Genomic DNA, 19,588 nt, shown 5'->3' with positions numbered 1-19,588 from the left:
TATCGTCGGCCAGTAAAGCACTCAACACGACCGAGCTCTTTTTTGTGCAGAAGCAGCATGAATGAATGGTTTATAGCGCAAAATAGGCCCTTGCGAAGACAAGGAGCCAGTTTAAGGGATGAAAAAAGGTGTTTTTTAAATTTTACCTCCAGTGCCTCTCCTTTTCCTCTTGGTATCCATCTGAGGATGAATGAATGAATTCCAAATAATCACAAGGCCGTTACTGTCCGCTGTGAACATCTTAGCACCTTCAAAGCAAGGCAAAGTATACGTATTTATGCATTAATGTTGAAAAATGTACGCAATGGCGAAAATGGCGAATCTGGCGAAAAATCGCCATGGGTTTGGCAAATATTCAAATTGGTTGTCAAAAGTGCTTATGACGATTATGACGAAAATAGCTAGTGAAAACCAGCCAGCTATGGCGAAAATGGCGAATCTGGCAAAAATTCGCCCGAGGGTTAGAGTAGGGATGATACTGGTGAATCAGCCCAAAATATGGCTGAACAGTAACTCTAAACGAAGATGCGTATAAACTTCAGCGAACCGATAGAAATAGCTGACAAAATGCTTGGGACAATTCTTGACTATAGTGACAACCAATAATCCTAAAATGTGACATCACCACACGTTGATTCATGTCGTAGGGAATGACGAATAAGACGGACTGACCAACTAGCTTAAAATAAAATCAATTTTTAAGTTGTATTACAGTCTTAGTAGTATAGGTAGCACCTAATTATCCGTTCTTTAGAGGAACCTCATTACTTTGTGGTAATATACATTAACGCCGATGAAGTCATAGCCTTTGTCTTTATGCCATGAATTAAATGCGAGGGGAATTTCAAATCAAAATCGGTGACTTTAAGTCTCAGGTGAGTTAGCGCTTATTCCTTCGACAACATGAATCAACCAATGAATACTTTTAAAGTTTGTAGTCAACCAATTAAAAAGTAAGACAGTCATCGACCTAAGAATAAGTAGAAAACCTGTAAAACTGGTTAGACCCCCTAAAAATAGCACATTATTTTACGTTCATGAGATTCCCCCGTATTTTATTTATAAGGTCAAGACAAAAGACAAAGTTAATGACAGTTGTCAGCAAAAAACAGATAATTCGGTGCGCCCTATACAACTCTTACCTTCTTCATCAAAACAGACGCTGTTGATGAAGCCACTGTGTCCTTCAATCTCTCTCAGAAGCTGCAAGGAATGGCATATTACTTTCAGGAAAGATAAAGGCTTCACTCTATTACAACGGCACTAAATTACAACCCCTTTGGGACCAGGCCTTCTCTAACAAGCATTTCTCATATTGGAAGCTGAATCCTAATCTCGTTATCAGATCTCTTGTGAACTGCGAACGAGATGATTTCAATCCCATTATGATTAAGACAAGAACACTTAAATACTACACTAATCAAGAGAAAATCAAGATTTGGCAGGGCCTTGCATGAAAACGTCCTTCAGCTTCCTGTCAGTGACCCATTCATGAACAATCTGTCGCGTCACTGTTGATGGTAATGTAGGAGCTGCTTGTAAGGTGTTTCCTCAGTGGTGGCAGAAAATAACAAGACATCATTGCTTATCATTATTTCCCATTGTTTCACGGTTAAGGTATCGCGGTTAAGGTACATGACTGCTGTTGATGGCTTTAAGAGTTATCACCAAGTTATCACTGCCGAAGCGTACCTTGCCATTCAGGCCTTCACTCAGTTTAGTCCAGACCCTCAAATAGTGGTCATAGCCCCCAGTTACTATGATATGAGGGGAGCCTGGATGATATTGCGCAGCGTACACAAAACAGGGGTGGGGGAAAAGCTTGATGGATGACGTCATCATCGTCTTCATGTCCCAGGATCTGTGGATTAATTTAAAACAATAAGGAAAACTAGACGTGATGCACACAATGTTTTACAAGGTTTCTTCAGCTATGCTTCCGTGACCAAGGTAACTGCTAACTCTCCAGTATGAGATCTCATCTCCAGCGTAACATACCTCGATGAAACGAAGAACCAGAGAACTAAGAAAAAATTTTTGAGCGACGCACTTCAACCGGAAGTGAGTACGTTTCCATTTTATGCCTTGATGCTACCAAACCTGCTCTGGCAAGTGGTTTTACTCTGATATAGACGATCTGCTAGAAAATTTGTTCAAACTCATGGCCTAAGAGTGCAAAATTTCCACTTCCGGTTGACTTGAGTTGCTCAAAAGCGTCGCTGCTTTAACTCCCTAAAATGTGGTCGCTATAACGGAAGGTTAAACCGCTAAACATCTGGAGTCTTGTTCTATACATTTTACTGTAACTCATTCGTTATACCGTGGTCTTCGCTTTAAAGGGCTCCGTTCGGAGAAACTATCCGAATATGGAATTGGTGATGCATCAGCCAAATTAAGCAATAAACAGGGGCTGCTGAGAACCGCACAGTAGATTTGATCGCCTGCCGCCCTATTTTCCCCTTGGAAATAATGGCGAACGCGCGCGAATGAATGTAAACAACTACAAAGCGTTAAATGATCAGAACTGAAACAAACAAATCAATGACACGAATAAGTTCTCTTCACCAACCTACACGCGGCAGTGATCTCTCTCTTAGTGTTGAAAGGAGAATGGTAAGAAGGATCCATACCTAACTGTTCCATCAGATGAAGCTGACAAGAGTTCTTCATCATCGGGAGACCAGCACAAGTCATAAATGATGCTGAAATGTCCTGGGAGATAGGCACGAGTCTCGTACGAAGGAACCTGCAAAGTGTGAACAAAGAAAGAATGCCAGTATTACAACATAACGTAAATGATCTAATAGACGCCCGGGGTGTTTATGTCAATTTTGGAGCTTTTAATAGAAAGGCGTTTATTGTCATTAATTTTTTGACAACAGCTACAAAACTAATATGCTTTCAGTTAAAATATCAAGGAATTTTATCTAAAGAGCAACACCCAGTCTATCAATTTCAAATCTCAGCTTCGATGTTGACATTAAACAAGATGCAATGCGCAAACCCTTGTTAAACAACCAAGGAACTCGACAAATTGAATGACTTTCCTCCTTTTGCTGATTCTTAGTATTTTGGAGTAACTTTCATGGGGGCATCTATTAGACAGGGGGCGGACGGAGAGACATCGTAAAGGGGGCGTTTATTATACAAGAGGCGTATATTTTAGAGGGGGAGGGGGGGGGGGGGGGGGCGTCAAGTAGATTATTTACGGTCCTTGAATGTTCCCCAAAACTGATTGTACTTTAGGAGAGGGGGCCTTCTCTTTTTGGAGTTGGCCAAAAACATGTTTTGTTGTCGTATACCACAACTCAGGGTGAGAATATTTCTGCCTATGATTTTATTTGGAGGTTATGACGGCGATATCGTTGCAAAGTTACATAAACAAACAAACAAACAAAAAACCCCCAGAAAGACACCGGAGATTTCAATCACTGGTTTCCGTGTTTCTGATTGACCATGAACTACTTCTGGTCGAGCAAATTCTGTAGCCGTGTTTCATACATACATACTTTATGATACTTCATCCCTTGACAGAGCTTTTGAGAGATACATTTTCAGAGACACGTACAGGGAAATATAAAAAAATTAATGACAAAAATGTAGCTTAATTTTTCATTAGAACATAAAAACCTACTGTGCGAATGTGCTCAATTTATCAGAATTGATGCGTTATAGACTTTTATGTCTCTCTCTTTGACATGTTTATCTGACATTTCCACACGAATATTACACCGTGTCAACCACTGAAAACGAAGTAGCCTACCTCATAAACAAGAATAGGGAAACTATCCAAATCCGCACAACCACAAGCTAGGTATCTAAAAAAGCAAGAGAAATCGTTTACGGACGTGTATCACTAAATTAGGTCCTTCACACGAACTCTTCCTCTGCATTCCCATTGATTCCTTGTTGCAAGTGTTCATAGGCATTTTCCGATTGTATTTAACCCCCTGTAGTGCAACTTCTGCTTCGTTGTAAAGGGAGATGAGTTCCTAAATAACCTCCTCCTCTCCCAGTAGTGTAGCCTCCAACGCAGGCGTTTTTAGGGGAGCTCGTATTTCGTCCCTCCCCACAAACGGCTGCTCAACCGAGGACAACATTCCTTTCCCACGGTTAGCCAATCACGTTGTACTTTCCAAATTCTGGAAAGTTTACCTTGACCGCAGGGTAACCCGATAATTACGCGATCTGCATGAAACGTTGAGAAACCTTCATGACCTCTAATAAATGTCAGTTTGACTTTAGAATTCTCCGTGCACTGCATAACCTTGGCGAAGTAAAGAAAAGAAGGAAAACGGTAACTGTAGGGTCACGTTTTTTCACTATCATGAGCTTATGAGTCATGTTTAGCCTGTTAACACTTCATTTAAAAACCGTTGATTGGTCACTTACCACGCGAATATAACAATGGGAAAGGAATGTTGTTCTGGGTTGAGCAGGCGTTTGTGGGGAGGGAAGAAATACGAGCTCCCCTAAAAACGCCTGAGTGGGAGGCTACCAGTAGTGCAGCTCTGAATGTAATGCTTATTTTGACATCCGAATAAATTGCTGAAGCATTTAGCGTCGTTTGGTTAGAAAGTAACTACCTTCACGACCATAAAGGTGGTGGGACTCTCTCTCTCAAAATCACTTAGGGCTGGGCCAAACGTCGAACTTTTCATGAGACGAACCAAACTTAGTGAGTTAAGTTAATGATAAGTTTGACGTGAGTTTGGATCGTCCAACACGTTCTATCCGCCTCCTTCAGAAGGATAGAACGTCTGAAGATCGAGTCCAGGACAAACGTCGATCTTCACATGCGACGAACTAAACTAATAAATTAAAAATTTGTATGATAATGTATATTTTTAGCCTTGTTCTATAGAGAAAATTTATTAAATTGCTTTGTGGTACGATTCAGTTTATTGGTACGACGTGTCCTAAGTTCGACGCAGGTCCCAACAGACGATCTTAACTTAACTTAGGTCGACCCAAACTCGAGTTTGGTTCGTCTTTTGAAAAGTTTGACGTTTGGCCTGGGCCCAGGAGTATCATTATTCTTTCACGTCTCACGGAAGATGTTAAGAAGGCATTTATAAGCATTATCTACCGTAAAGTAGATGTGGTCCATCTTGGCAATTAAATGAAAATCAAAACTGAAAACCGTAATTCTCTCTTCGCTCGTTTCTCCTTTCTCGCGCGTGTATTCATGAAGTCTGAGTCACAAAAAAAAGAACAACCCGGATGATCGGGAAGAGAAAAAAACCGAGACTAAGCTGCATTTCAACATATTTTACTTAGAACACCATATTATCCTTCTCACTAGCCTACGTAGCAAGCGTTTCCGCACGAGTTCGTCGAGGGAGCTGAGCTGCAACTTTCGTGCAATAACTCGATCGGAAAGGCTTGCTACGCAGGCTACCCTCTTACAGTCATTTATTTCTCCATAAATACTTCAGCATGCTATGGAAACAAAATTGCCTAGTCCCTTTACGGAGTCTTCCCAGCCCTTCTCGGTCAAATCATTTCGGTGACGTATCCGAGACAAACAGCCAAAAACTCGCTTGGTCAACGTCACCCGAAACGCAAAGGCCGCGCAGAAAAATGAGGCTTAGAAGCTAGGCAAGAAATATAACACTCTCTCGGTTCCGCCTGTGATTATACCTGCCATTGTGAGAGAACTTCAGAATGAAGCAGCCTCTTTTGCCTGATAAAAGGGACGCCTTTTGCTTGTTTGGAATGCGATTAACCTGTAAAAGATGAGTAATGAGGAGGTCAGTAGTTCTCCAGATATGGTCTGTGATTGAAGAACGAAACAAAAGATGAATCAACACAAACAATACCCCTTCCCCTAAAAACAAAAAAAGCGATTGCTTATTTAGGCCATGGAAACAGAGGTCTGGAAGAACCTCTGTACTTCACGCAATGAGAGAGAAAACAAGGTTCAGGAAGAATATATCAAGTAATTGTACAAAAACATCTCTGGTAATAAAAAGACAATCATCAAAGCAGTTTTGAATGGAATATCAAACGCGATTGCTTTGGGTTCAGTAGCCTATGCTACGTGATTGGCTGTCTTTTTTGTTAATTTTTCCCAAGTGAAACGTTCTGAGCAACGCACAATCAATTAACTTGGTTATGAGGTTCTACACGCGCTGCAGAGAGGGGTTTTGCCGCGCTCAAAGCTAAATGGTTCATTCAGGCTTGTCAGCGCTTACTAACGTCTGTGATTAGCTTTTATTCTGGTTATGTGTCTACACTATACTAGATAACTATTGCGCCCGCAAAAAAACAGGACTCTTTGCCGGTCTTCGTGTTGACCGACCAAAGAAATTTTAGCTCGGTCATGTCCCTCTTCTGACCGTTCCAATTGTTAAAAATAACACGACAGCAACTTGAATTTACTAGCTTAACGAGCAACAACATAAGTGAAAAAGGTTGCTCGTGCTCTTGAAATGTAATGGTCTGAAAAAGCATTATTTTTTCTGGTCACTTATTTACGTGTCCAGTCAAAACGACCGGCAAACCGAACGTTTGTACAGACAAATGGTCAACATCTTGACCGGCCGTTATTTTAAGCCTCTTTTCTTTTTATAAGAATCAATTTGCGAATTATTTTAAGAATAAACCCAAGGCTGAGATTTTGAAAGGGATATTATTTTGTCCGTTGAAAATCTGTAACTACAATACTTGTGTACAATCATCCGTTTTAAACTTAACCGTATAAAATTATTCCTTTCTCTGAACGGCAAAACTAGCAAACAAATTGGAAAAACCTGCACCAGCTTTAACCAAATGTTCAATGCTAATGATTGTTCGATGAACGGTACATGTAATACATCTGTACCGTAAATACAGCACAAAAGAAATGAAGAATAATACAAGAATATTTTCAGCCTAGAAACGGTAGAGGGCTTGTTGAGGGCCTGTGAAGCTCGCTTGGCTTTTTAACGAGAGGACCAAGACTCTGTTCGTTCTCTTTAAGATGGAAGTTTATTCTTCAACAGCTACTGACAACAACTCTCCTACTCAACTAATTCTACTAGGTTACACAGCGAATTAAATGACCAAATTTTAGACTTATTTTGAGTTAGTTGACCGGAAGAGTTTCTATTAAATACCTTATCGCCTATACCTCAACGGATTTGCTATAGTAAGATAAGCCTACACAGCCGCAACCGACAAGGACCAAAGAACCAGTTAAATGCTAACAGTGAAACTACCCAGAAGGACAAAACATACAAAACAGGAACCTGACTGTGGGTAAAACTCAAGGTCAGCTGTACTTCCCAAACAAGCCCACTTCAAACATTGAATCTTTAAGTTTCTAAGTCTATAAAAGACTATAAACTGTTTATCACGAAGCTAGCAAAATCTTAAAAATAGCAAAACTGAAAAACAAAACTAAAGGTAACTACCTCATAACAGAATAATAAGAATCTTCCGCCTGGGCCCGAAAGGCAACATTCTTATATAAAAAGAAAGCAGGTAGATTACCTGACCGGGAAGTCTGCTCCAGTTCGTAGGCTCCTTGTTGCTTTTTCCATCTCTAGAGAAGTTTAGAAGGAGGTATTTGAGAATAAAACACAACATAACAACATCGTTGCAGAAACCTCAGTAAAGCTGGATTATACTTAATGTAGTTCTCACAAATAAGCGCACAGAAATCCTCAAAAAGGAAAAAAAAAAAAAAGAAAAAAAGAAACGAAATGAAAAAGAGCATAAAGCAAAACAACTTAGCAAACGCATGTTTCCCCAAAAAGTTTGACAGTAACAGGGCAAGATTCTCTAACAAAACAAAACAGGTTTTGTATGAAGTTTATACGTCGCAGAAAACCACCTCATTCCGTGAGCTCGCCGTTCGGCATCTAAAGAGAACTCTTCAAAAGTAACTTTGCCTTTTTCCTGCAAAGAAGAGGAACGAAAAATAGGCAGGCTATCAGGCACAACATGAATATAGACAAAGGCGGAGGACAAGACTGACACTACTAGTAATACCAAGTAAAAAACTGAGGACCTTTTCATTAACGGCTTTATGACTGCGACGATTGTGATTAGTAAGAATACTTGAACCTGTCTATAAAGTGAGTGAATCAGTTGGGACACTTGTGAATTTCATATTTACTGAATCACTAGCTACGTTGATTTCTTAACTAAATGTAACCTTTCACTGTCCTTAATACACGCCGGTTGTTTTCAACACTCTTTTTCACGATACAAAGAAGATTTTTCCGAAACAGTTGTCTTTTAAAAGGATCTGTTTCTAGGTTCAAGGGATAAACGCCGCTCAGGAACTCGCGTGCTTACGAAAGGCGAGGCGTTCTTGTTGACTTGTATCCCCTGTCCCTTTTTCAAGAACGAAAGGTCTAGACTGATTAGTGTGCGTAGCATTTTGGTCTAGAATAGCTCTTACTTTGGGGCAGGAAACTGATTCCAATGAGACTAGTAAACAACGCTGTGTTATAAAATAAGCTAGAAACAGACCTGTTGGATGGCGAACATGGATCTGAGACTAGGGTCAATGGTCTTTGGAGGTTGAACTCCTTTTAGCGTCACATAGAGGGTAGAAGGATATGGTACACGCCTGGCTTGCTTCCACCATTGATACACCTATGTGCAAGCAAACAACACGCTACAGTAAACATAGAGTTTTTACTTGAAATCAAGTTTTAAAATATTAAAGTTTCTTTAGGAAAGCGAATAAAATAAACCAATATGTTTACACAAATACTGGCCAACGTACCAAGCGTTTCCGCGCGAGTTTGTCAATGAAGATGGAAAAGGAGCGAAAAAGAAGGATCCGCAGAATTCGCGCAATAACGCGATCAGAGACGCTTGTTACGCAGGCCACAGGCTGATACAACTCTCTTTGACTCGTAATAATTTGTACGTTATCTATTGACGTCACTAAGATGGCAAATGAGTATCTACTTTAAACCCAGTTGCGACAGGCACAGCACCATACAATGCTAGCCTTGTGATAGATTAAAAAATTCTTCCGCCATTTTATCAGCCAATCGAAATTAAAATCATGTCACTCTTGACTTGGCTCGTACATGTGTATGTGTTTTCCCGCGCTTTGCCGCGGGTTGCATAGGTTCACTTGAGTTCTTTGTTACGATCGGCAGCATCGGTTTTGATTGGTTCAATTGTTGCTTTTGACGTCGAGCTTCGACACTTAAGGAAAACCTTGCGAAACTATCTCAGCCAATCAGAATTAAAAACTTGCCACACATGACTTGTTTGTGTAACTGGTCATGCTACTTACTTCTACCGTGTTATTTGATCTGAACGAAGCCTTGGGAGGCTGAAAAAGCTGAAGACGAACTTTCTTCTCTGTGTTGGGTGCGCCATTTCCACCGATTACCTTAAACAGACATTTAAAATTACTTTATCAATAATCAACACACAGCCGACCCTCTCAGAAGCGACCGCCTCAAATGCAAAGATTTAGCGGTCGCTTACGCGAATCGAACCACAGGGGTCCCTCGATAAAAGAGATCCTAACAAATCTACATTTTACAAGAGAATTCTTCGAACACTCTGTGTAGTGGGTCATCAAGCCATGCCTGAAGTGGTCGCTTACAGGGGGGATAAAAATAATAGCAAATTGTTCAATCATCATTCAAATTCAGTGATTTCACTGTGAAACTTTTGGTATTTTTGATAGGTGGACGCTTATAGGGAGGTGATAGCCTACGAGCGGTGGCCGCGCATGAAGGTTTGATTGTACTCAGTTAAATTGGCTTTAAGAATTCAGATTAAATAAGGAGGTATAGTGAGAGAAAGAAATTTTTCACGCGATATTTTGATCGTTGATGCAGGCCCTAAGCACCTTAAGCCGCTCAAGTCACCAACGGTTTGCCGGGCTATACCTGGGACCATGAGACTTACTTTGAGAAAGGCCCACGCCACCTGATACCAGCCTTTATCCACTGTTGAGGGACCTTTTCTTCTATTGGCAGCTGTCATGCTCAGAAAGTCAACCACCTTCAGAAAATGACAAATTAAACAAGTTTAACAGCCAGCTACTTTATTTAAGGCTAATTTACTTTACAAGAGTGCCTTCTTTAAAAAAATACCCCAGGACATGTTTCCTATCTGACCTGCAAATTTTTACTGAAGCATATCTTACCCCCTCCTAAGCCACGACGAAATACTTCTTATGAACTTTTTTCTTGCAGTTATTTATTCGTCCGCGAAACTGTGAAATTTCTCTCAGGCAATTAGGAGTCCCACGCCCTATTTCATGAATTTAAAACTATGATCTTTAGCTTCGACAATGGCAAAGGAATCAAGTAAGTGTCTCAAATGTAGGTCTATAATGAGTAAAATATAATTTTGCGTGTACAATATTATTTGTATGTCCTAGTGATAGTGATCACATTAAAGCTGCTGTTAGCTTTGGTGCGTTCTATTGATCATACAAGTTTCTACCGTGATTTTTGGACCAAAAACCAACTGGGCGCAAACGAAGGAAGGGTTCCATTCTTCTGAGAAGCACACCAAAGTGATAAGAGGCACAATTAAAGCTTAAAGAATTTTTACCTCAAAAAACATGATGACCTTGGGGTCTGTTTCTTCACGACTAAGAAAGTACGAGAAAATCTCATTGAACAAAAGAACTTCTTCCCATGATGGCATCAAAGATCTGAACGAAATCGCAACATACATGTACATCAGTATACAGAAAATGCCGCTGGAAAGGCTCATTGATCAGAGCATTTGCAAATTTATTTGTAACTTAATTTCGTTAGAAAAAAGTTGTCCATCAAGTTGTATACATCGAAAAAGGGACAGGTCAACTCACGGGGCTTATGCAAGAATTTCGCTCTTTACTTATTCTGAGAAAACAGTCGAGGGGCAAGCGTAGAAATTCCATACTGATGACGCGTCACTACCCAGATCTGGGTAGTGCTTCTCATTGGTTCATGCAAATTTTCAACCAATCTGAAGCACTATCTAGATCAAGGTAGTGACTAGCCTGGGAAAACAGCCGACATTTCGCGACGCCACCACTGGTGTTCCCACGAAATGAAGTCTGAGAAACGAGCCCAGAAATTCCATACTGATGACGCATCAAAACCCGGATCTGAGGAGTGCTTCTGATTGGTCGCACAGTGTACCGCGTGAAAAATTTGCTTCAGCCAATCAGAAGCACTACTCAGAACTGGTTAGTGACGCCTCAACACTATAGAATTTCTGTTCTCGATCCTAAGACGTCATTTCGCGGGAAACCGACTGAGTGGTGGCAACGCGAAATGGGGGTGTTTTCTCAGGCTACTCTTTATTTTACTATTCTGGGCCCAGTTGTTCGAAGACCGATAGGCGCTACCCCGGAGTTAAATTTTAAACCGGGTTTCTTTTTCCCTTGTTCAAACGCATTTTCTCGAATAATTTGTAATTTTGTGGAGCATCCAATGAACAAATTGCGGATAAAAATTAGTAAACTGAATTTGCTTTTAAAGCTTTTATACCTGAACTTGAAATTTCGCACTAACCCTGGGTTATCTTAATCCAGCTTTGAACAACCCGGCCTTGGAGAACTTTATTTCTGGGTGCGAAATTAACCTTATCTTTAGCATTACCGATTCATGAGTCAGGATAACCCTACAAGTGGAATGCTAGAAAAATGATAATAATTACATTACTTACTTGTATTTCTTGAAATCATAAGGTTGAGTCATTAGAGGCATGATGTAATCAACAGGAGTTTCGATTTCATTTTCATAGTAAGATGTCACGCTACGAGCACTATAATGAACAGAACAACAAAGAATATTCAGTACATTAACAATCAAAATGTGGACATGCACTTAAGAACACAGTGTGCACTTAGGTGAGGTCACATGCCCAGCTGATAGGGAGCTTTAGCAAAGAAAAATACAACTTTGCACATGGATCACGCTTTTTGCACATTTCTTTGCCCTCACTGCACGACTGGGTTTTGCCCATTGAGCATGTGAGCTTGAAAGGTTATTGAAGGGAAGGGAATCTACTTGTCCTGATGGTTTACTGGACTTATTCAATCCTTGGGTTACTAGAGGATTTGCAGAGGGTCAATTTCAATCATATAACTCGCTTATTTACCTGTCGGATTTCTTCACATACTGCCCCGTGTCCATATCCACCAGGTGAACTCTCACCATCGGATGCGATATACAAAGATCTGGCTTAAGGTAGTCAGCACGATGCACAGTAACAGAGAGAATATAACCATCATCTGTTCTTTTCTTTACAACCTCTATTGGTCTGTCTGCATCAGGATCTAAGTGGAGAGTATGGATCATTAGTAGAATTGAATACAATGTATGTCAATACTCAATAGACCCTTGCACGGTTTTTTAAGCGAAAATCCGTCATAACGTCTGTAAAGAACGCCTTAAATTTAGTAACGTGACCAAGTTTGAATTAAGTGATTTGTTGAAAACTAATGAAGGTAGAGCTCCGCTAAGTCGCAGAATTTTAGAGACGTTTGTATGGTTCGTGCCCCCACCATAGAAACGTCCACAATATTTTGCGACTTCGAGGGGCGATATCTTCGCTTTCTTTGGACATAAATTGGACATAAATTTGGTACATTTAAGTTACCTTATATTTCAAAGCCCTCTTTCCAGAAGTGTCGATAGATATTCGTTTACTACTCTTTATCAAAAGTTAAAAAAAAGACAAAAAAAAACTGTGGAAGAGCCTATTTGAAATTTTTATTTAAGCTGAACTGAAGCAAGGTGTGACAAAAAAACTGTACCATGAAGTCTCCTTCTTGCTTTTCCACCCTTTTTCTTGGATGTAGTTGAAGATGGTTGAACAGGCTGAAAGAACAATACACAAAGCAAGGCATCAAAACTCTGCTGGTTACATTCTGAAGTAAGAGGGCAGTAGGATAAGAAGGGTTAAATTGTGATAGATTCACGGCAAAGGGTGGAAAGAAAAGAGAACGCAAAATAAAGTTGGTATCAAGAGGATAGAATAAGTAGGTGAAATGAAGATGACAAGGATAGAAGAACATGGGTGAAAAGTGAGACCTAGGGAGATGAGCAGGAAATAAAATTGGAAGGCTTAAGCGAGGAGAAGGTCAGCAGATGAGAGAGAGCAAAAGACGAAGAATGAAATAGGGTGATTGAAACACCAAGACCAAGCTGGTTACTTATAGGAAGTCCAAAGGTGGAAGGTATGCCTACAAAAGTACTGGGTCAAGTCACCTTAATAGATTGCAGACTTGGGAGATGGGAAGGGTAAACTTCCCTGCGGACAGAGGCCTCTTCTCCCTGGTATTAGTTCTTAAGGGCTTAGGCTTATAGGAACATTATGAAATTTAGAGTCTCAGAATTGGCATTTCTGGGGTTTTTTAAAAGGTATCTTCTACCACGGATGCTATGTTGTTTCGTCACAATACTCGCAACACTGGGAACAATGCCATCGAAATGTCACAGGCATTCCAGGACATTGCACGCTTTGAACGTTTCACAAATCTAAACGTGTTTAAATATGCGTTCAATGTTATTCAAAACCGGAACATGGATGCTTCACAATTTTATTCGATGGTGCTAATTTTTTGTCAGCAGTTATGGTAGAAGGAGATGAAAGTAGCTGGCTACCAGCCCTTATTGACAGCCCTGGACGGGAGTAAAAGGGACCTGCTGAATACCAGGGAAGAGAGGCCTCTGCTAGCAGGGAAAGGGTAAACAGGTGTAGAGACCAAACTGACAGATCTGTAGAGGAGACAAAAAAGAGGCTTGCATGTACTTACTCCATCACCTTCCATGGCTGCATCATCTTGAAATCCAAGATTCTCTCTTGCACTGTCCCCAACAACTTTTGGCTCTGGAGTTTTAGGTTTTTTCCTTCTCCTAGGCTTTTCCTGTGATCCACCTGGAGTTTCTTGCTCACTTGGAAAAAATAAAACTGGTGCTGATGATGTAAAATTAAATTGTGGGGCTGACTTTTCATGTACCAAGCATCAGAGTATACTTGTGAATTACATTATTTTATATAATGTACATATAAGTATATAGTTATTAATCATAAATTATATTCTACCACCCCTCTGTAGCACTGCTTACTTAGGTTAGAAGAATTTTCACAACATCAAATAAGTTGCTTTTCACTAAACTATAAGAGAATATTATTATAATTTAAATTATGTTCAAACAAACTTCACACCATTCTAATGGTGCAATGCACAATAAATATACCGTGTACTAATAATGCTAGAGTAATATGTCAACTCTTAGCCCTGCTCTGATCAAACAAAGTGTGAAACTGATGGTGCCAGCTGTAAAAAATAAGATTTTAGTTGCCTGAGGTCTAGATGAGTACAATTTGTCATGGGCCTATACCACTGGTGCTACTAGTCAGAACAGCACTGCTCAGGTCTTTGACTAATTACATGTTTGTTGTATTGTTTTACCTGGTTAAGGTTCTGGTCTTTTTGTGCTTGGATCTTTTAGGAGTTGCCTGCTCATTGTCAAGACCAGCTGGATCAGCTGAGGAACCTTCCAAAAGCTCTCTGTAAGATTTCTTGTTTTCTTTTCCCTCTTGTGCAGGATCATCTTTAAGTTAAAGTAAAGAGACCATTGATTAGCATCAATATCTTAGCTTCTGTGAGTACTTTCATGAACAAGCTGAGAATCTAGACTCTACATGTATTCCCAGTAGAAAATAAAAATTATGGTAGTCAGCCTTAAATCCCATACCAGAGCTGACTGTAAGAATACAGCCCGAATGGGCTCTGAGTCAATAGCTCATGAGGCTGAATTGACTCAGAGGCCATGAGGGTGAGAGGAATAATTGTTTTAGTAAAATCCAACTAGTTGGTCAAAAATATTGAGACAAAACAACTTTAGCTAGCAAAATTAAATGCGATTCAGCCGCCATCGTTTTGGTTTTCAAAGCCGGGACTTTTAGCTAGGAATCTATTGTTGTTGTTGTTTGTGGTTACTAGTGGGTTATAACATATAGCCTAGTAGCAGCTCAACCAATCAGAACGCAGCATTGATAATAGACCACTAGTTGGATTTCACTAAAAGGAAATAGCCTGCAGAACAGGCACCATTTTTTGTGTTTTTTGGGTGAGCAAAACACAAACTAGGTTGAGCACAAGCCGGCTGTTGTGCCATTGTCTTGCACCCTTGCTCGCTTTGAGCTTGCCTTCTCTTGCTTAAAAAAGGCGAAAAAATAATGCCGGTTATGCAGGCTAATGAGGAATTGGCTGACATGTAGATGATGAATATTGGTACGATATGGGAGCAGGATGGTGCAGAAGATGGTATACCAGGTTCAAACTATTAAATTCCATTACTTTAAAAATGTAATATCAGTAGCCCTGTCTCTTGATGTATTAGAAATCTTCACCTGAGATAAGTGCATGTACTCACCTCCTTTGTATAAGTTTGCTTGAAGAAGATTTTCTTCTGATTGTGATGTGGGCTTAGCTATTGGACTTCCAGACTTAATGGTTTCAAGCTAAAAAAAAAAAAAACACAATCCATATAATCAATTTGGTGTGCCCTGAATAAGGTCACATTCCAACTGTTACTCAAATTAAAGATGCTTACCACTGCATCACTTGTGTGGGTCCTCTTCTTTTTCTTTTTCCTTCTGGCTTCTTGCAAACTGCAAAATTGACATTTTGCAAAGTCAGTGTTCTCCCAAAATTTTAGCTCAGAAGGTAAGGGACCATTCATGGCCAGTGAGGCAAAAAATATGCTCAAGAGAAGCACTTTCCTGAGGAGCAGGGGGGTAGTAGAGGGAGGTGCATAGCCCCTCCCTAGAAGGAGCTAAGTCCTTTGAAACGTAATTTACGCAAATCGGCCGTTGTTATCTTTAGACACCAATTTAAAACGTCTGATACCAATAATTTTACTCTAGTTTTTTTTTTGTGTGTACTTTTAGTACTTTTCCATATATTCATTCATTTCCTCGATCGGACCGGATCACAACCTGCGTATTTTTTTAAACTACTTATTTGACTTTTCCAAATTTCACCTTTTTTACTAAACGTGTAAGTGTTGTAGCCAAAGGTTTATAAATTCTACCCATTCAATCTAGTAATAGCACCTACATTATATACACGGTGTGTATTACCATAGAGCATTTCTACTGAAATTGAGACTCAAATTATTACTGTATTTTGTACATCTGCACATTTTCATCCTAATAACTTTGTTATTGTTATTGGATTAAGAATATATGATTATTATAGAAGGTGTTCAATTGCACCTGTTATCAGCAACAGCATCCTGAAGAAATGACTCAAACCTGGCTTGAGTCTGTTGACGTGCCTTTAACACTCTAGAGCTCTCTGCTGATAACACTATAGAAAAGTAAAACATTTATCACTAATTCTTTTATAAACCAAAGTTAAATGTAAACTTTCTTTCAGATACAGTTATCAGGTTCAAGTTGTAAATTGGTCATAATTTATCTAAATCTTTACAAGGGGATTTAAATTGCACCGCAAAGAACACATTAGTAACTCATTCCAAATAACTAAGGGTTATGACTTACACTGATCAGTTGATCCTGATACTTCGACCTAAAATGAACAAGTTTGATTACAATTACTAACAGGTAATTCAGAAAGATCCCTAACTGGTGAATACAATTATTTCATTGTGGCTACAATGCTGAAGTCTTTTATTTGGCTCACAAAAAATTAATATGAGCAAGTTAACAGGTTTTATCCCTTACAATGGGGTATCAAAAATTAAAGGAATGAACATAAAACACTGCTTTTTTTTTAAGTGTCAAATGTATTTAGCACAAAATAGTAGAAAGGGCACTGTGACACACTCCTTGCTGTACATAAGACTGCAATTTCTATTTGCTCATGTGATCTAATTTCAAATTGGCTGGACAAGCCTGTATGGTTCTTCGGTTTCCTTCTAGTCCTTCCCCTTGTGTCTGTATCTTTATTACAGGGATTGCAGTAAAAACAGATTAAATTGAATTAAAACTAAATTAAAACAAGTCTGGGCCGAGCACTAGTGCAGCCCATGAGATCAAACCTGTGACCTCCCACTCAACAGACTGTGCCTCTAATGACTAGCTTGCACATTTTGTGAGTCCAAGTTGTAATCAAAGGCCTGGAGAATTAGGGCCTTGATTATTGCCAGCCTTACAATCATTCATTTTTGCAATGAGGGATGTTTATAGAAAGCCTGTGACAAAAGCATATTTCTGTTTGTTGTCAACCGTGGTGGCCATAGAAAAGTAACAACTAGAAATTAGTCTACCATATGGCTATCTCATACATAACATTTCTAAAAAATAATAATTTATGATTGGTCTACTCTCACGACAACACTGTACATGTATGACCAACTTTCCTTGTGGCATAATTGATTCTCTAACAACAAACCTGGGACTCTAAGTTAGATTTTGCCCTCCTGTGTTTCTTCTTCTTACCAGACCCTGGTGTATCATCTAATATGAAAAAAAGAAAATGTGGAGCTACTAATGAGAATGATATGGTATTCATTGGATCATGCAATCAGAGTGGGCATTAATTACAGACATCCGTACAGACGACTTATTGACTGACTCAAGCAAAACTAACTGTGAGAGAATGACTGCACAATTAACAATTTGACAAACAATAAATAACTTTTAAACTCTGACAATGGATTGATCGAAACGCACAAATGACATTTAGAGTCTTCGTAGCCAATAACATCACTATTAGGGAGTTTAAGATACGGCGACTACGGACTATAACTACGGTTAAACATGCTACTACGCACGATCAAAACCACGTGACTGTTCATTTTTCCCATGTAGTCCTGCAGCTACGGTGAGTTGTTGAGCTGTTTCGCGCAGTCAGGACTACGGAGAACATTTTGGTCACATTTTGCTGTCTTGGTAATTCAAGAATCTCGTCTTTTCCTAAAAAAGTTTTCAATTCACCTGCTTTAAGTGAGAGGGAAGCAAAATATGTAAGTTGTGTCTAATTTCTGCTCAGATTTACACTTTTAATCCACTGTTGTGACTACATTTTTATCTAGCTAAAGCTTAGAATTCAGATTGATGGCTGAGGAAAAGAGAAATCATGCAGGTAATTTACTTTCTCTTTGCACTTGAAAAGTTTCACTGTTTGTTCGAACTGATTAGTGTGTCTTTCTACTTGTGTAACTTTTGTTTATGCGAGTTTTTGTAATGCTTTGGCTGAATGAAAATGATGTAAACATCTTCGAGACAATCGAAACTCGGCATTTCAATACTTCATACTACATCAGATCAGTAGTCGGAGAAGTCCATCTTCTAAATCTAATAAATGAGCTATTACTATTTCTGTCTATTTCTTTAATATTTGACATAAGTATTCATGGGCGAAAAAAATAAAACCTGTGTAACTAAAATTTTGTTCACCAATTTCACCCGACGTAATTGCTTCCTTCAAGTATGGAAGAATTTGTTCATTGTTCTTAAGATGAGATCTCATGCAAAATTGACTTGCATTTCTGTGAACTGTGATGAAAACAAGAAAATCTTTGCGAGTTGTTTCCCTCTCCGCCTCTTCTCTCGTAGTCTACTGTCTGTAATGCAATCTTAATGTCTATATTTGCACGACTCAACCCAGTGCTACAAACAAAGGACAACACTCGTCCAGCTGTAGTTCGTAGTCTGAAGTCTCCGTAACTTAAACTCCCTATTAACTCACAGATGACCAACCAAATGGCCACTTAATTGACCAATCAGGTCAATAACCAGAGTTAAAAATCATCCACTGACATGACACCACTCACTTTGACTCTGAAGAAGTCTACCGCATGGGTTGTCAAAACGTCAGTCATTATCATGATCAACAACAGTCCTATTCGACCTATTCAGGACTACATTCACCCGGACAATCATGCTCATGTAACTTCGTTATGAGACATCCATATGTCGACTTGAGTTCAACTTTTATGGCAGCCCATATGTTTAACAGATTAGATGCACGTGTATGTTAGAATAACGTTGTTGAAAGAGAACACTAATTTAGCTTAAAAGATAAGCTTAGTTCCGGATCAACAGTTCCAAAAATACGTAGAACCTCGATAACTCGAACTCGGATAACTCGAATTCCCCGCTATAAAATCGAACTAAATTTCTTTTCCCTTGATCAAAATTTCACTGAAATTTACCCCGATAACTCGAATTCCCCGCTAACTCGAACTGTTTTTCGTTTCCCTAGAGTTCAAGTTACCAAAAACTACTACTTACCTGTCGCCATGCGGAAACTCAGCTGATTCTCAGATGGAATGACAGTGGCTCTTCTTTTGCCTCGCCTTTAAGTTTTCAAAGTCTTGCACATTTTGACGCCAGAAGATGTACCAATATCAATACAAGACGTATTGGCTAGCTACCATCAAAAATCATTGGTTGACGCTTCCATCAAAATTCATCAAAAAATGAAAAGAAAAAGACCAACAACCGTTTTTAGTCTACACGTGGTGAGGGCAACTTAATTCCGTTTAAAGATAAGAACACAGTATAGTTATTTTCCCATATCAAAAACTGCAATAAGAGAAGTAAAGGTGCAAACTCAAGCGTAGGTTTTGGGCGCCATTTTGTCTTCAAATTATATTTTCCGTTGAGCAGGACACTACACTTAGTTTTACATGAC

The 19,588-nt window shown here is 39.4% G+C and overlaps 2 protein-coding genes across 2 annotated transcripts in view; one reads left to right on the top strand and one right to left on the bottom strand.

Moving 5' to 3' along the window:
• The window catches only part of LOC140951844 (jouberin-like), a 30,889-nt gene extending 11,341 nt beyond the window's left edge, over window positions 1-19,548 (bottom strand). The window contains exons 1-23 of the mRNA XM_073401203.1: window positions 19,186-19,548; window positions 17,342-17,406; window positions 16,489-16,516; window positions 16,201-16,294; window positions 15,537-15,594; window positions 15,357-15,444; window positions 14,390-14,531; window positions 13,730-13,868; window positions 12,728-12,791; window positions 12,070-12,247; window positions 11,635-11,733; window positions 10,528-10,630; window positions 9,874-9,969; window positions 9,248-9,346; window positions 8,464-8,589; window positions 7,820-7,884; window positions 7,477-7,528; window positions 5,644-5,729; window positions 3,764-3,818; window positions 2,631-2,746; window positions 1,693-1,861; window positions 1,143-1,203; window positions 147-248 (exon numbers count right to left, since the gene is read on the bottom strand). Of these exons, the coding sequence (XP_073257304.1) occupies window positions 147-248; window positions 1,143-1,203; window positions 1,693-1,861; window positions 2,631-2,746; window positions 3,764-3,818; window positions 5,644-5,729; window positions 7,477-7,528; window positions 7,820-7,884; window positions 8,464-8,589; window positions 9,248-9,346; window positions 9,874-9,969; window positions 10,528-10,630; window positions 11,635-11,733; window positions 12,070-12,247; window positions 12,728-12,791; window positions 13,730-13,868; window positions 14,390-14,531; window positions 15,357-15,444; window positions 15,537-15,594; window positions 16,201-16,294; window positions 16,489-16,516; window positions 17,342-17,406; window positions 19,186-19,195 (2,095 nt within the window). The 5' untranslated portion in view covers window positions 19,196-19,548. The remainder of the gene's footprint in view (window positions 1-146; window positions 249-1,142; window positions 1,204-1,692; window positions 1,862-2,630; window positions 2,747-3,763; window positions 3,819-5,643; window positions 5,730-7,476; window positions 7,529-7,819; window positions 7,885-8,463; window positions 8,590-9,247; window positions 9,347-9,873; window positions 9,970-10,527; window positions 10,631-11,634; window positions 11,734-12,069; window positions 12,248-12,727; window positions 12,792-13,729; window positions 13,869-14,389; window positions 14,532-15,356; window positions 15,445-15,536; window positions 15,595-16,200; window positions 16,295-16,488; window positions 16,517-17,341; window positions 17,407-19,185) is intronic.
• Window positions 1-19,588, top strand: part of LOC140951575 (uncharacterized) — a 50,691-nt gene that overhangs the window by 17,520 nt on the left and 13,583 nt on the right. The window lies entirely within an intron of this gene.

This window comes from Porites lutea, chromosome 11 (assembly GCF_958299795.1).
Source record: "Porites lutea chromosome 11, jaPorLute2.1, whole genome shotgun sequence".
NCBI lineage: Eukaryota > Metazoa > Cnidaria > Anthozoa > Scleractinia > Poritidae > Porites > Porites lutea.
Note: the sequence above shows the minus strand (reverse complement) of the source record. Positions and strands in the feature narration are given on the sequence as shown.